A 14,442-nucleotide genomic window follows, 5' to 3' on the forward strand; every position below is an offset into this window, starting at 1 on the left:
GTGTTCTCTTAAATTTCTTTCATCAGTGTCTTACAGTTTTCAGAGTAAAAGTCTTTCACTCCTTGGTTACATTTGTTCCTAGGTAATTGCGTCTGCAATTGTAAATGGGATCATTTTTTTGATTTCTCTTTCTGCTACTTCATTATTAGTGTATAGAAACATAATAGATTTCTGTGTATTAATTTTGTATCCTACAGCTTTACTGAATTGATTTATTCTAATAGTTTTTTTGGTGGAGTCTCTAGGGTTTTCTATATATAGTATCATGTCATCTGCAAATAGTGACAGTTGTATTTCTGTCTTACCAATTTGGGTGCCTTTTATTATTTTTTTCTCATTTGATTACTGCCACTAGGATTATTTTTTCATTTAAATCACATAATGTTTGAAAAATAGATCTTCCAAAAAACAGAAAAAAGACAAATCTTCCTCCATTTCCACGCCCCCCCCATGTTACTCCTTTAAGGCAAACCAGTACTATTTGATAAATTTCATACTTGCATTTCATTAGAATGTCAGATTTCACTAGTTTGTAAATTAAAACCTGTTTTAAAAATGTGAGATTCTCGTAACTGTCGCTTAGATGCAAAACCTACTTGTTTGTACACATTTAGATAGATTGAGATATATAAACTATTATCCTAAACTGTCTGGAGTTATTTCAACACCTGACTACATCTTGGGGCTTCGTTCAGCTTTGTGCGCATGAGATGTTTACCATTAGTAGCATTTATTTGGCAGTAAACACAAGATCTCTTTGTGTGCTGCCCTGACAGAAAACGCAAGGAGATAATCCAAAAGCGATCTCTGCAATTTACTTCAGAAAAAGCACCATAATATTTTATTGAAGCATGTTTCAACCATAATATTTTATTGAAAATGTTATACAGTTCCATAAATGTTTTATTTTCGATAATACTGCTTCTGTTGTGCTACTTTATCTTCATAAGCATTTACACGTAGGATCCTGTTTGATGCCTGTGGTAGGACAAAAGTACCATTCTTTTTTACCAATCTATTGGTTGTCCTGCAAGATTCCACAAAGATTCTCCTTCTTTGTCGAATACACATTAGACCCAAGGTTCTTTTTGTGATACACATCCTTTCAGGAGGCATAAGAGTATATTATTTATTTAAATAATCTCTACACCCAGCGTGGGGCTTGAACTCCTCTGGATGGGTCAGTTTCTCTCTTTCTTCCCACAGCCCTTCACCATAGTCTAGCATGAGGTTCTTTATGGTGTCTGTTTTCCAAGAGGGTGAAAATGGAGGCTGCGAGGCCTCTTAAGGCTCAGACTTCACTCCTTTTTGGTAAAAGCAAGTCACTGGGTGAGTCTAGATTCAAGAGGAAGGGGAATAGGTTTTTGGTGATGGGACAAGTGGCAAAATCCCATTGCCAAAGGGCATATGGGCTTGGAGTCATCTGTGGAAGTAACTTACCACAGTTCACCAGCTGTCACCATTACTCCCCTCTCTTCCCCATGTCACATTCGCTCCTCTCACCCCCAAGAGTCTCACCCCTTTTGGCCCTGGCTCGAAATCTAAGGTGTTGCCAAACTACTTCCAGGTGCCAGTGAGGCTCCTTGGATGCATTTTCTGGTGTAGGTGCCCATCAGAGCTCCCGGATCCAGAGGTCTGGGAAGTAAAAAGTTATCGGCCCTCCTCACACCCAGCATGCAGTGATGAGAGGGTCAGAGTAACTGCAGTCGATATTCTGGTTCAAAAAAGGAGAAGGAGAAGCACCTAGCAGACAATAGTAAGCTGCATGGTTTTGAAATCCAGCCTGGTGCATGTCGCCATTTCCTCTTACTCGGAGGCATGGAGTGTTCCTTGTTGAGGGCGCATTTCTGTTTCTTGGAAGCACATCTTGCCAGTAAACCTAAGAGTTCTAGATGAGCCTATTCAAATGAAGATATCTGTATTATGAAAGCACCTTGCCTCATTCTTAGCACCTACTAGACTGTCAAAGTATTGAGTTGTGTAATATTACTTACTCAATACATGCTGCTCTTTTGGAACATTCAAAGCATTGGTGTCTAAACTTTTATGCACAAGTTAAATGTTTTACAGATGAGAAATTCACAAATTAATGATACCATATTTCTGGAGGGTTTTGCTTGTTTTTTTTGTTTTTTTTTTTTTTTTTGTAATAACCTTTAATCTTCCTTTATAATAACCTTTTGTTTTGCTGCTTCCAGTTTCTTAATTTGTGTGTGTTTTTTTTAAACTAAACAACACATACAAAGCACTTGACAGAGCCCCGAATAGAGAGTTCCATTCCTTCACAGGCCATGATAATGGCTATTGCTTTTATTTGTTTTTCATGTTATTTTGAGAGAGAGCACGAACAGGAGAGGGGTAGAAAAGAGAGACAGAGGATCCCAAGTAGGCTCTGCGCTGTCAGCAGAAAGCCCCATGTGGGGCTTGAACTTACAAACTGTAAGGTTGTGACCTGAGCCAGAGAGCTGGACACTTAACGGACTGAGCCACCCAGGCGCCCTGTAAATCATTGTTTTCAGCCCCTATGCTTTGGGGGCAGTTTTTATGTAGCCGTAGATAGCAGCTTTGTGCCCGATGTCGTGTGTGAACTTTATCTTGCGTGTATTAGTAACTGCATTTTTTTTTTCTTAGCAAAACTACATAGTTTGTATCATGAAATTATGTCATCATTGATGTTCTACACCGCAGGAGCCCATCTGAACAAGTTTGGCAGCCACTTGAGTTTAGAGAGTATGGCTTCTGGGATATCCCAGTGTTTGAGAACATGTGGGTTTATGTTTAATGGTACATGAGATACAGTACTGTATGGAAAGGACAGATGGCTTGCGCTGGGCAATGTAGTGATGGTGTATTTGATCCTTATAAATAACCTCATTTGATGATAGGGGTTTATAGTTGAGGCAGCTGGCTGAGAATGTAAATTCAGTTGTCTGAGGTCATATAGCCAGTGAGTAATGGAGCCCTGGGGGATCCCAGCTCTGCCTGACTCCAGAGCTGTTCCCAGTCTATCCTGATCCTGCCTCCCATCTGAGGAATGTATAGGTTAATTAGGAATTTAAGGAATGTGTTCAATTTACCAAAAGAAGCCATTAATTTGTATCTATAAGCCCAGACAGAGACGTGGGAGAGGATAGCAGTGCACCAGTAGTCAGAAATCCAAGATTTTGGGTCATAGCTGTGATCTCTCTAACAGTGGACCCCAGGATCCCCAACTGAAGTATGTATTTTGAGAGAGAGAGAAAGAGAGAACCAGCAGGAGAGGGGCAGAGGGAGAGAGTGGGGGACAGAGGATCTGAAGCAGACTCTATGCCGACAGTAGAGAGCCCAGTGTGGGGCTTGAACCCATGAACCGTGCGATCATGGCCTGAATCGAAGTCAGACGTTTAACTTACTAAGCCACCCAGGAGCCCTCAGTATTGTTTTAAATAGGCAAATTCCTGGGCTCCAGCCCAGCCCCACTGAATGAGTATCCCCGGGGTGGAATCCAGTAAGATTTTTCAGTGATTTTCTGATATTTAGGTGTTGTTGTCTTTTAAGTTTATTTATTTTGAGAGAGAGAGAGAGAGAGAGAGAGGGAGAGTGGCACCGAGCCCAATGTGGGGCTCAATCTGACGAATCATGAGATCATGACCTGAGCTGAAACCAGGAGTCGGACACTTACCTAACTGAGCCACCCAGGCCCCCTGCTTTTTAGGTTATGTTTGAGGAGTCCTAGCCTAGATAATCTCTAAAGAATATCTCTTTGAACTCTTTAAGAAGTGATGCTAGCTGTATTTGAGCTCTCTAGCCAAGTAATGTAACTGCACTTCTTAAAACAGAACTGCATTTTTTTACAGCATGAACCTATCCTAGGGTAAAATGTAATATTTTCTAGGAAGCTTCCACTAGTCAGTGATCCTCTGATATCACAACATACTGTAGAGACCCAGAACTTGATTTTGCTGCGACAGAAAATTTAATTTCCTGTGTCTTCCATTCTCCCCTGTCCATTGGATTATTTTCAACAGCATACAGACCAGATCTACCCTCCCATCGTTAAGACATTCCCTCTTTTAATCCCCTCTGTTCAGCCATTGCCCTGTGCCCTTCTCCCCTTTGCAGTAAAGCCCTTCTGGGTGAGAGTAGCCATTGGGCCCAGTGTCCTCTCCCTTTCTGGAACTCACCTGCCAGGCTGCCGCCCCAGTGCTCCTACCAGGGTCGCCTTCTAGTTGCTAGGTTTGGTGGCCAGCCTCAGCCGTCCCCTCACATCCTTCCATAGCACTGGACACGTCCCCTTTACGTCCCCTTTCGTCACTGCCTTCCAGGACACCACACTCGGGGGGGGGGGGTGGGGGGGGGGGCTCTAGTGACCTCTGTGCCATTTCTGCTTCCCTGAGACATTACTTCTGACTTCTGGGGATCACAAGTCCCTTTCACATTGTGGTGCTCTCTGTGGCCCCACTGGAAAAAAAAAAGTGTATGTTGATATGGTCAAAATTTATCAGTATAAGTTTTCATCCTTTTAAATTCTGGTGAGTTCTAGGAAGGTTCAATTTCTTTAAGAGTTAAAGGTAACGAGCCGAAATAGTATTTGTAATTTTTGGCCATTCATGTATTTCATCATTTACTCTTTTAAGTGATTAATATTAACATGTATGGCTGTTTTATAGCGCATACTTAGATTATTCTAAAAATAAGGTCTTGTTGCCATGATGTAATAGTGGATGGTGACATTTAAGGGGTCCAAAGATCCACTTTGACTCTCTTGAAAGCCTGACAGAGTGGCCATTGCACACAGTAATATAATTAGTCTTTCCATTAAATCCTTCTAGAGGTTATTACTAAGAATTGCTCTAATAGCTGAAATTGTGGTCAAATATCCTATATTTCTGTAGAATTCTTCCCACATTCTCTGTTTAAGCCCCATATTTAAGCTTTTTAAAATATATTTAGTTCAAGTTGTTTTTTAAATGTTTTCATTTCTTTGTGTCCTTATTCAGTCCTTTTCTGTCTGGATAGGATTCCTCTATACGTGTGTCATGTACAATTTGGTTCGATTTTTTAAAATCTCAACATTATTTTGTAACTTCATTAAGTGTTACAGCTAGAATTTTTAATGACTGCATCTGTCTGGTTGAATTAATAGTTCTTATTCAGCTGGGTTTTTTTATGGTGTCCAGAGTTCCTCAGTCACAAATAAATGCTATTATACAGAAGCTTTGTAAATGCAATTTTGTTTTTATTTTTATTTATTAAAAAAAAATTTTTTTTTTAACGTTTTTATTTATTTTTGAGACAGAGACAGAGCATGAACAGGGGAGGGGCAGAGAGAGAGGGAGACACAGAATGGGAAGCAGGCTTCAGGCTCTGAGCCATCAGCCCAGAGCCCGACGCGGGGCTCGAACTCACGGACCGTGAGATCGTGACCCGAGCTGAAGTCGGACGCCCAACTGACTGAGCCACCCAGGCGCCCCTGTTTTTATTTTTAAATGATTGTCTGCTGACAAATTCCCTAGAGTAGGATTATACAATGAAAAATCCAGTCTTGAGGTCCTTGAGGTGTTAGGATTTTTATTTTTTGCCAGTTTTGTTGAGAATAATTTAATTATTTGAATTTGCATTTCTTAATTAGCAAGGTGAAACTTCCCCCTGTGGATTTAATACTTCCGTTTCCTCTTGTGCGAATTGTCTGTTCCTTATTTCTTGTTTGTTGACCTGTTGGGACTTGATACGCTTGCATAAGCTCACAACCCTTTTTGAGGAATCGTATCAATTATACATTTGTATATTATTTTCCTTTTATGCTGATTTTGATTTTTCGGCATAGAGAAAAATTTGCTGGCCTTCAGAACGTTGCATTTATGACCATTCTGGTGGATGAAATTTTCTTTCTCTTCTTTTTGTAAATTATGTAATCGTTGGGGCGTGTGGCTGGCTCAGTTGGTAGAGCATGCAACTCTGGATTTCAGGGTTGTAGGTTCAAGACCCACACTGGGTGTAGAGATTACTGAAAAAGATAATCTTTAAAAAATGTGTGATTGCTTTTATTTGCTACTAAATATTTGTGAACAAATTTGTAAATGCAGACATTTTACATTCTTGGCAGACTGAATTTACAGAGGATTTTCAAATGTGTCCTTGTGTTTAAATGTCCACATTGATGATATTTCATCTGTTCCATTTCTCCTTTTTCCCCAGGCACCCAACAGGAGGATCCTTTGTTCGTCCAAACAAAGTAAATTTTGGAGTGGACTTTCTCACTGCAGTGAATAATCGCTACGTGTTAGAAGATGGACCGGAGGAAGATGGAAAAGAGCAACCTGTTACAATTGGAAATAAACCTGTGGAAACTATTGGTTTTGACTCTGTCGTAAAACAGCAAAGGTATGTAGAGTTGATAAGGGCAGAACTGACTTTGACCATTTCATCACCGGTCAGGATTGAACGAAGTTCACCCGACTGACTGTGTTTTGATACTCAACACTTTGCTCCCAAACTGGTCTGGCCTTCCTGCACAAACACAAATTGAAATCAGACGAATCTGAGGATTGAAGTCTTCAGGGAAACTAAAATTCTTAATTTGGTATAGGGTTGTTGGGCTTTGCCAGATGGAATTGAAACATTGGGTTGCCCATTATTCATATTTATGCCGACTGCCTTGTATGATAAGTAACTAAGACTGACATTTTGGTTCTTTTTTATTTCATGGTGACATTTCTAACCGGAGATAAGTCAGAAATGGGAGCAGAGGCCTCACCTGCCTTGTGGCATGCTGGTGCCATCTAGAACTGAGTTAGCTTCCATCTCTGGCTGCACACCCTTGTCACATGGGCTGCTTGTGAAACTGCAGAATCTTGGGTCCCATTCCAAACCTGAATCAGAATACCATGGGCTTTTGCTTTTAGAAGGACCTCAGATTATTATGTAGCAGTCTGAGGGGCACTAAAGAATCCATTGTAGAACTGTGCATGCAAACATTCTGTTGTCTGAAACTCTCTGGACACTGTGGTTCTATGCAGAGGGGCTTTCTGCTCCAACGCGCTATCTGAATCAGAGTGAGTAGAAGCTCGTGTTCCCACAAAGACACAAGTGCACAAGAACCTCCCAGGACATGCAGGTCAAGTGATGGTCAGTGCTGTGGTGTTTGACCCTGACCTGGATGAGGTGACTTCGTAGCGACCCCTGGTGGCCGCTGTGGAGAGGAGGTTTGTAGCCGCATGGCTTATTAGGGCTGCAATCTTTTACTTTCTCAAGTGAAAGAATTAAACTGTGGTTTTGTTCTAAGTACGTTTATTTGCTATCTTATTTATCTGTTATTGTTGTTAATATTTAACATAATACAAAATATAAAGTGCACATGGTGACAGTGTTGAAGAATAAATTCATTTCTTTGATACCTCTGCTTTGTAGCATAGATGACCCCCATAAACAACAACAAGGGAAAATTCACTGGAACAATCCAAATATCTGTAAACCTAGAACGGATGAATAGTGTTGCATTCATTCGGTGGCGTACTGTCAGCAGTGAACATGCGAACAACAGCTCTGTGCAAGAGTGTGGGTGAAATCTCAGAAACATAGCGTCCAGGAGTCAGACACCAGGAAGTACATGTGGTGTGAAGCCGTCTATACGAAGGTCACAAGCAGGCATAACTGATCTATAGTGTTAGAAGTCAGAATAGACAGTTTTAAGGGGAGGGAGAAGCAGCTGTCAGGGGCACAAAGAGGCCTTCCCGAGTCCTGGGAATGTACTAGGTCTTTTTTTTTTTTTTTTTTTTTTTTTTTTTTATCATTTCACTTTATTTTTTTTTTTATTTTTTAGTAGGCTCCATACCCAACGCGGAGCTTGAACTCACGACCCTGATATCTAGAGTCACGTCCTCTACGGACTGAGCCAGCCAGGCGACCCTGTACTATTTCTTGATCTGGGTGGTGGTCACCTGTGCAAACTCACTTAAAATCACTGAGATGTGTAGTTATGTATACATAGGCTAACGCACATACTTTCCTATATGTAATTTTTTTCAATAAAAAAATTGTGAAGGAGGAAAAAAAACTTGGAATAAATTGAGATTTAAAAAAAAAAAATTTTTTTTTTAAACGTTTATTTATTTTTGAGACAGAGAGAGACAGAGCATGAACAGGGAAGGGGCAGAGAGAGAGGGAGACACAGAATCAGAAGCAGGCTCCAGGCTCCGAGCTATCAGCCCAGAGCCCGACGCGGGGCTCGAACTCACGGACCGTGAGATCGTGACCTGAGCTGAAGTCGGATGCTTAACCGACTGAGCCACCCAGGCGCCCCATAAATTGAGATTTTTAAAAACGCAACAACTTGACAGTAAATCACAAAGCAGTTTACACTCATTGGTGAAAATTTAGGAACTATAAATTGAACAGAAGGAGGTTATGACTTAATGCCACCACCGAGAGATAACTGTCATGAGTATTTTTTGCTTTTTATCCTACTGGTTTACTTAGATTTGAAGAACTATGTGCTTCATAGGGTTGGACTTCTTGGCTTTATTTTTTTCCATTTAAAATGCAAGTAATGAAAAAAATGCACATATCGTGGGATCTTTTACCCCGAAAGAAGCACAGTTTTTTCTTACTGGTTAATCTCTTTCAGAGAATACCACGACTCTGTGAATATTGACAAATTGCAAACTGATTTTTCTCCCCTGGCTTATGAACAACTGTATAACTCAAGAATTTGGGTGGGGGGGAATGACCCTACTATTTGAGCATCATTGTGTTCAGTAATTGCCAGTGACTTTCTTGGAAATGACCAATGATGGAGTCAAGCTGGGTTCAGATGTCAGCTAAGCCAACTTCTAACCCTGACACTTTCTAGCTGTTAGAGCTAGTATGCCTCATTCTAAGCCTCCGTTTCTTCGTTTGCAAAACATTACCTAAGCTGTTAGAGCTGCTGGGGATAACAAGTGAGATTGTGCAGTGAAATTCAGTCATCTGTGTTAAGGATGGAAAGAAACCTCTACTTTAAGCCATCATATTACCTCCTTAATAATATCCAGCTGACCAGCTCTGAGTTTGTACCACTAAGACTTATAAAAATTGGATTAAAAAAAGAAAAACCAGTATGTGGGATTTCTCTTGGACATGGCTTTGGCTTTGGAGTGAGGTCCCCTGGGCACTGCAGTGAACTCACTGGCACAGCAGGGTATTTTTAACTTTAGAGGGGAATGGTGACCTCTGTTGGACACAGAGCAAGCTATTAGCTTGAGGTTGTTCAGTTTCATGATATTCCTGCGGTTCCTTTTGTGGGTGTCCTATCCCTGCAAAGCTGGGTTTTTGGTGATGGCTGTGATAAAAAGCAAGCATCTCCTGAAAATCATCATGGAAACAAGAAATGGAGATAGTGATGTCCAGTCTGATTCCAGGGTTTGGGAAGTTGTGCAGGGCCCAGCTGATGCTAAGTTCACAGGACGTAAATAGTTAAGTTGTTTGGCCCTAACTACTTACTAAATGGAAACTGAGGTGTTTTGTTTGTCTCAGGGACACACTGAAAAAATTACTAAAACACCAAGAGCGCTGTGAACTGAGCAGGTTTAGAAGGTTCTGTGTTAGACCTTTGCTGCTGCCTTTCCCCCAGATTCTGATGATTGTAATAGTAAGTGCCTTGTGTCTTCATCTGAGTGTTTCCCTCAAAGGTTGTCAGTTTATCATTTATTTGTTTATTTATTAAAAACATTTAAAAAAATATTCGTTTATTTTTGAGAGCGAGGGAGACAGAGCATGAGCCGGGGAGGGGCAGAGAGAGAGACCCACAGAATCCAAAGTGGGCTCCAGGCTCCGAGCTGTCAGCACAGAGCCTGACGTGGGGCTCGAATTCATGAATCGCAAGATCACAACCTGAGCCGAAGTCGGATGCTCAACTGACTGAGCCACCCAGGCACCCCTATTTTTATAAATACTTACAAAATAATTTACTGTGTATCAGGCAGTATTCTAAGGTTTCACAAATGCTAACTCACTAATTATAGCATTTAAGATTATTTAAAAAAAAACAACACAAAATATACCATCTTAACCATTTTTTTAAATTATTTTTTTAATGTTTTATTCATTTTTGAGACAGAGAGAGAGCATGAGCAGGTGGGGAGGGACAGAGAGAGAGCCAGACACAGAATCTGAAGCAGGCTCCAGGCTCCGAGCTTTTAGCCCAGAGCCCGACGCGGGGCTCGAACTCACAAACCGCAAGATCATGACCTGAGCTGAAGTCAGACGCTCAGCCGACTGAGCCACCCAGGCGCCCCCCCCATCTTAACCATTTTTAAGTATAGTTTGGTGGTGCTAACTACATTCACATTGTTGTGCAGCCATCAGCACCCTCCATCTTCAGAACCTTTTCACCTTCCCAAACTGAAACTCTGTCCCCATCAAACAGCAGCTCATTTCCCTCCCCCACCCCCAGCCTCTGGCAGCCACCATGTTGCTTTCTGTCTCTGCAAAGTTGACTCCTGGGAACCTCACGTGAGTGGAATCACACGGTATTGTCTTTTGGTGACTGACTTCTTTCAGTTAGCGTCATGTTCTCAAGTTTGCCCAGTGTATTGTATGTCAGAATTTCCTTTTTAAGGCTGAGTAGTATTCTACCGTGTGGATGCACTGCCCTTTATTTATCCGATCATCCATCAATGGGCTCCTGGGTTGTTTCTACCCTTGGGCTCCCGCGGTAATGATGCTGTAAACACGTGTGTATGCCACAGCATTTTAAAGCTGTGGAATCGGAGGCCCAGGGATTTTAACTTCCTGAAGTCCAAAGGAAGTAGTGGAATTGGGATTTGAACCCCGGCGATGGGTCTCCAGATTTCACGTTCTAGATACTCTTCGGAGACTAGACACACGGGCTCTTTGAATGAGTAGAAAACGCAGATTCTCTGCACCGAAGAAGTGGCTTCAGAGATTATGTAATAAAGCTGAAGGGACGCACGCTCTCCAGGATGTAACCCTAGAGAGACTTTCATGTGTGAGAGCAGCAGGTACACAACGTGGTTGGGAATAACCAGAGGAGTAAATAAATTATTTGTGGTCTATCATGTATAAAAATGAGTGGCTCTAGAGTACAAGGGTCAGTATAGCTAAATCTCGCTGCTGACCAATATACTGTTGACGGGGAAAAGGTTGGAGGGGGACATATATGGTAGGATACCGTTTATATCAAATTTCATTATACATGAAATACTATAATTAGGGGTATGCAAACGTGTGGTAAAACTATTCAATGCTCAAGTTTAAATAAACACCAAGTGTAGGATACTGGTTATCCAAAGGGAGCAGAGAAGGAAGGGAAATGTTCTGGGAGGAACGCAGAGGACTTCATTTCTATTTGCAGTGTGTGTGATGCTTGCTTTTTTTCTTTGTAGTTTAAAGCTTGCTTTCTTTTTCTTTTTTTTAATGTTTATTTGTTTGTTTTGAGAGAAAGTGAGAGTGGGGGAGAGGGGCACAGAGAGACAATCCCAAGCAGGCTCTGCATGGTCAGCACAGAGCCCAGCGCAGGGCTCGAACTCATGAACTGTGAGATCATGACCTGGGCTGAAATCAAGAGTTGGACACTCGACCGACGGAGCCTCCCGGACACCCCTAAAGCTTTATTTCTTAAAGTGGGTGGTGGGTGCCGGTATTTGTTATTTTTGGTGACTTTTGATATGTCTGAAATGCTTTTTAGGTTTTAAAGAGCCAGGGGACACGTACATGCTTGTACATACGTGTGAACTCTTTTTCATGCAGTCAGCTGAGCAAGCTGCAGGAAATTTCTCTGAGGAACTGCGTGGTGAGTTGTGCCGGCGACAAAGGAGCAATTGCCAAAGCGTGTCCTAGTATCCTTTTCACGGAGTATCGGACGCTGGGCTTGGCCCTGGTGCCACACCCCGCCAGTCGCCTGCGCTGTGTCTGTTGTCCCCAGCTCTCTTCCTAAGGGCATCTCTGTTTCACCGGGTGCAGGGGCTGCCCGGGTGAGTTATTCGCCTTCCCAGGCCCCCTTGCCTGCAGGTGAGGCAGTGTGCACGCCCCAGCCAAGGAAATGTCAAGCAGAAGTCTCTGGACAGGGCTTCTTATGAGGGGCCAGACCTGGCTGGCGTCTGCCTTCTTTCCAGAGCCTTTACCCTGCTCCCTGCCTCGAGTGTGGACAGGACGCCCAGGGCCCAGCCGCCGTCTTGTGTGAAGATGACCGTCCAGCACGGCCTGGGCCAGCAGAGGCGGAGCCTGACCGCATCACAGGGCCCCTGCACCAGCCCCGGGGCCCCTGGACCGCCACCTTGTGAGTGAGCAGACTCCTCCTGTTTCAGGCAGCTGCTTGCATCTGTCACAATACCTCCAAACAGGCTTTTCCAGGGCTTATAATCTCTTCTCTCTACCTTCTCCTAGAAGTGGGGTGTGTGTGTTTGCCCTACGTTGCTTTCATGCCCACAACTAAAAATATGGGAGATAAGTTTAAAAACACAACAACTCCCACTGGCAAATGGGAGTTAACTTAAAATTTTTTTAATTTTAATTTTTATTTTAGAAAGGGCATGTTAGTGGGGGAGAGGGGCAGAGAGAGAGAGAGACAGAATATTTAAAGACATTTTTTTTTTAATGTTTATTTTTGAGAGAGAGAGAGAGAGAGAGAGACACAGAATCTGAGGCAAGCTCCAGGCTCTGAGCTGTCAGCACAGAGCCTCGAACTCAGGAGCCATGAAATTCATGACCTGAGCTGAAGTCAGGCTTAACCAACTCAGCCACTCGGGCTCCCTGAGAGAAAGAGGGAGAGAGAGAGGGAGGGAGAGAGGGAGGGAGAGAGGGAGAGAGGGAGGGAGGGAGGGAGGGAGGGAGGAAATATCTTAAGCGGGCTCCATGCTGACATGGGGCTCAATCCCAAGACCCTGGGATCATGACCTGAGCTGAAATCAAGAGTTGGAAGGATGCCCAACCGACTGAGCCACCCAGGTGCCCCTTTAGCCAGCTATTTCTAACTACACCTATGGTGTATCCTTTATGGTGACCGAAATCAGAGCAGAGCTCCCCGGCCAGCATGTCTGGGTGTCTTACTTCCTCAGCCTGCGGGTCGGTCGGGACCCGGTCACCTTGCCTGTGAGCAGCCCTTCCCGTCGCCCCCGTGGGCTGAACCAACGTGGTCCCTTCCTCCCTGGTTAAGGGAACTGAGGCGGAGGGTGTAGTTTGGTAGGGGATGCCACGGCAGCGTCTGGAGCGTTCTGTGATCTGCCCGGCCGGCTCCCCAATGATTTGAGAAGATTGGGAATTGGGTGGCTCAAGACTTACTTTCAACGTATCAGAAAAGATGTGGCCAGTAGGTGGGTTTGGGAACATTTGCAGTTGGATTGCTCAGAGTTGTCAGCCGTGTGCTAGAGAGGCAGCATCTTGCTTTTTCACGTGGCTCTCTCCTGGGGGGAAAGCGTCCCCCAGACTAGAAGCAATGAGGTTTCGTGAGATAATCAAGTCACGGCTGATATTTGCAGATGTGGTGATGAATGTCTCACGGTTCCTGGTTGAATTGCCGCCTGAAGTGGAAGTTTTGCCTGTGTGTAATTAAGTCATCCTTTTTCGGTGGCCCCCTCCGAGGTCCCCTCCCTGAGTCCCGACAACAAGCTGCAGGAGTGCCGGGGCCCTGAGCTTGCCGGGCTGGGAAGCAGCTGACTCTGCACGGGGCGCAGGGTCTGTCCCTGCGAGCAGGCACCGTGCAAACGCCGGGAGCTCCTTGGACGGTGTGTGCACGAGCGGCAGTGCGTGTGTGTGCACGTGCGTGAGGGCGGTGCGTGAAACTGTTAGAGTTTGGAGTTGATTTCAGAAGGCAGGCGTCCATGTGCTCTGGGCAGACTAGCAGGTATATTTATGATCCTGGCCTACACTTTGAGGAAAGGATACTGGACTCACTGTTTCTAAGGAACCCCGACAGCCCCTAGTCAGCAGCGTCATGGAAATGAAAGGTGGCTGGAGCTTGACCGTGGGGTGTGAAAGCACCCAGCTCAGCGGTCGCAGGAGGGTCCTGACCCCCCAGTACCTCCCGTTTCAGTCAGGGACCAGCCGAGATTGTGTAGTGGCCTGCGGGGCCCTTGGCGATGTGGCCTGGCCCCTGCGGCCCATGTGACCGCATTTCCAGCACCCCGCACCCCCTCCGCCCAGGCACACTGGAGCTCGCTGTCCGTGTCGTAGGTCACCTGCATTCTTTAACCATAGGGCCTTCGCTTGTATCATTCTCTTTGCCCGGATGCTCTTCTCCAAGATGGCATTTCTTCATTTGCTGAGCTGCTCCGCTTCAGTGGCACCTTCACAGAGAAGATGGGCTTCCACCACCAGTGTATATGCAGCCCCCACACACCCCTTTCCTCTGTCCTTTGCTCTGTTACTCTGAGCCTCTGTCTGTACCTGGCATGTTGCAGAGCCACGTGCTTAACGCCGTCTCCCCCAGTGAGACGGTTGTGTTCGCTGCTATACTCCGGGCCCCGA

General features: G+C 44.2%; 1 protein-coding gene across 3 annotated transcripts in view; it reads left to right on the forward strand.

Moving 5' to 3' along the window:
- TBCE (tubulin folding cofactor E) overlaps positions 1–14,442 on the forward strand; it is a 622,247-nt gene that overhangs the window by 589,840 nt on the left and 17,965 nt on the right. For all 3 annotated transcript variants that reach the window (XM_078434212.2, XM_078434211.2, XM_078434209.2), the window contains exons 4-5: positions 6,178–6,363; positions 11,728–11,816. In XM_078434212.2, coding sequence (XP_078290338.1) covers positions 6,178–6,363; positions 11,728–11,816 — 275 coding nt within the window. The remainder of the gene's footprint in view (positions 1–6,177; positions 6,364–11,727; positions 11,817–14,442) is intronic.

This window comes from Panthera onca, chromosome D2, assembly GCF_046562875.1.
Source record: "Panthera onca isolate mPanOnc1 chromosome D2, mPanOnc1 haplotype 2, whole genome shotgun sequence".
NCBI classification, from domain to species: Eukaryota; Metazoa; Chordata; class Mammalia; order Carnivora; family Felidae; genus Panthera; species Panthera onca.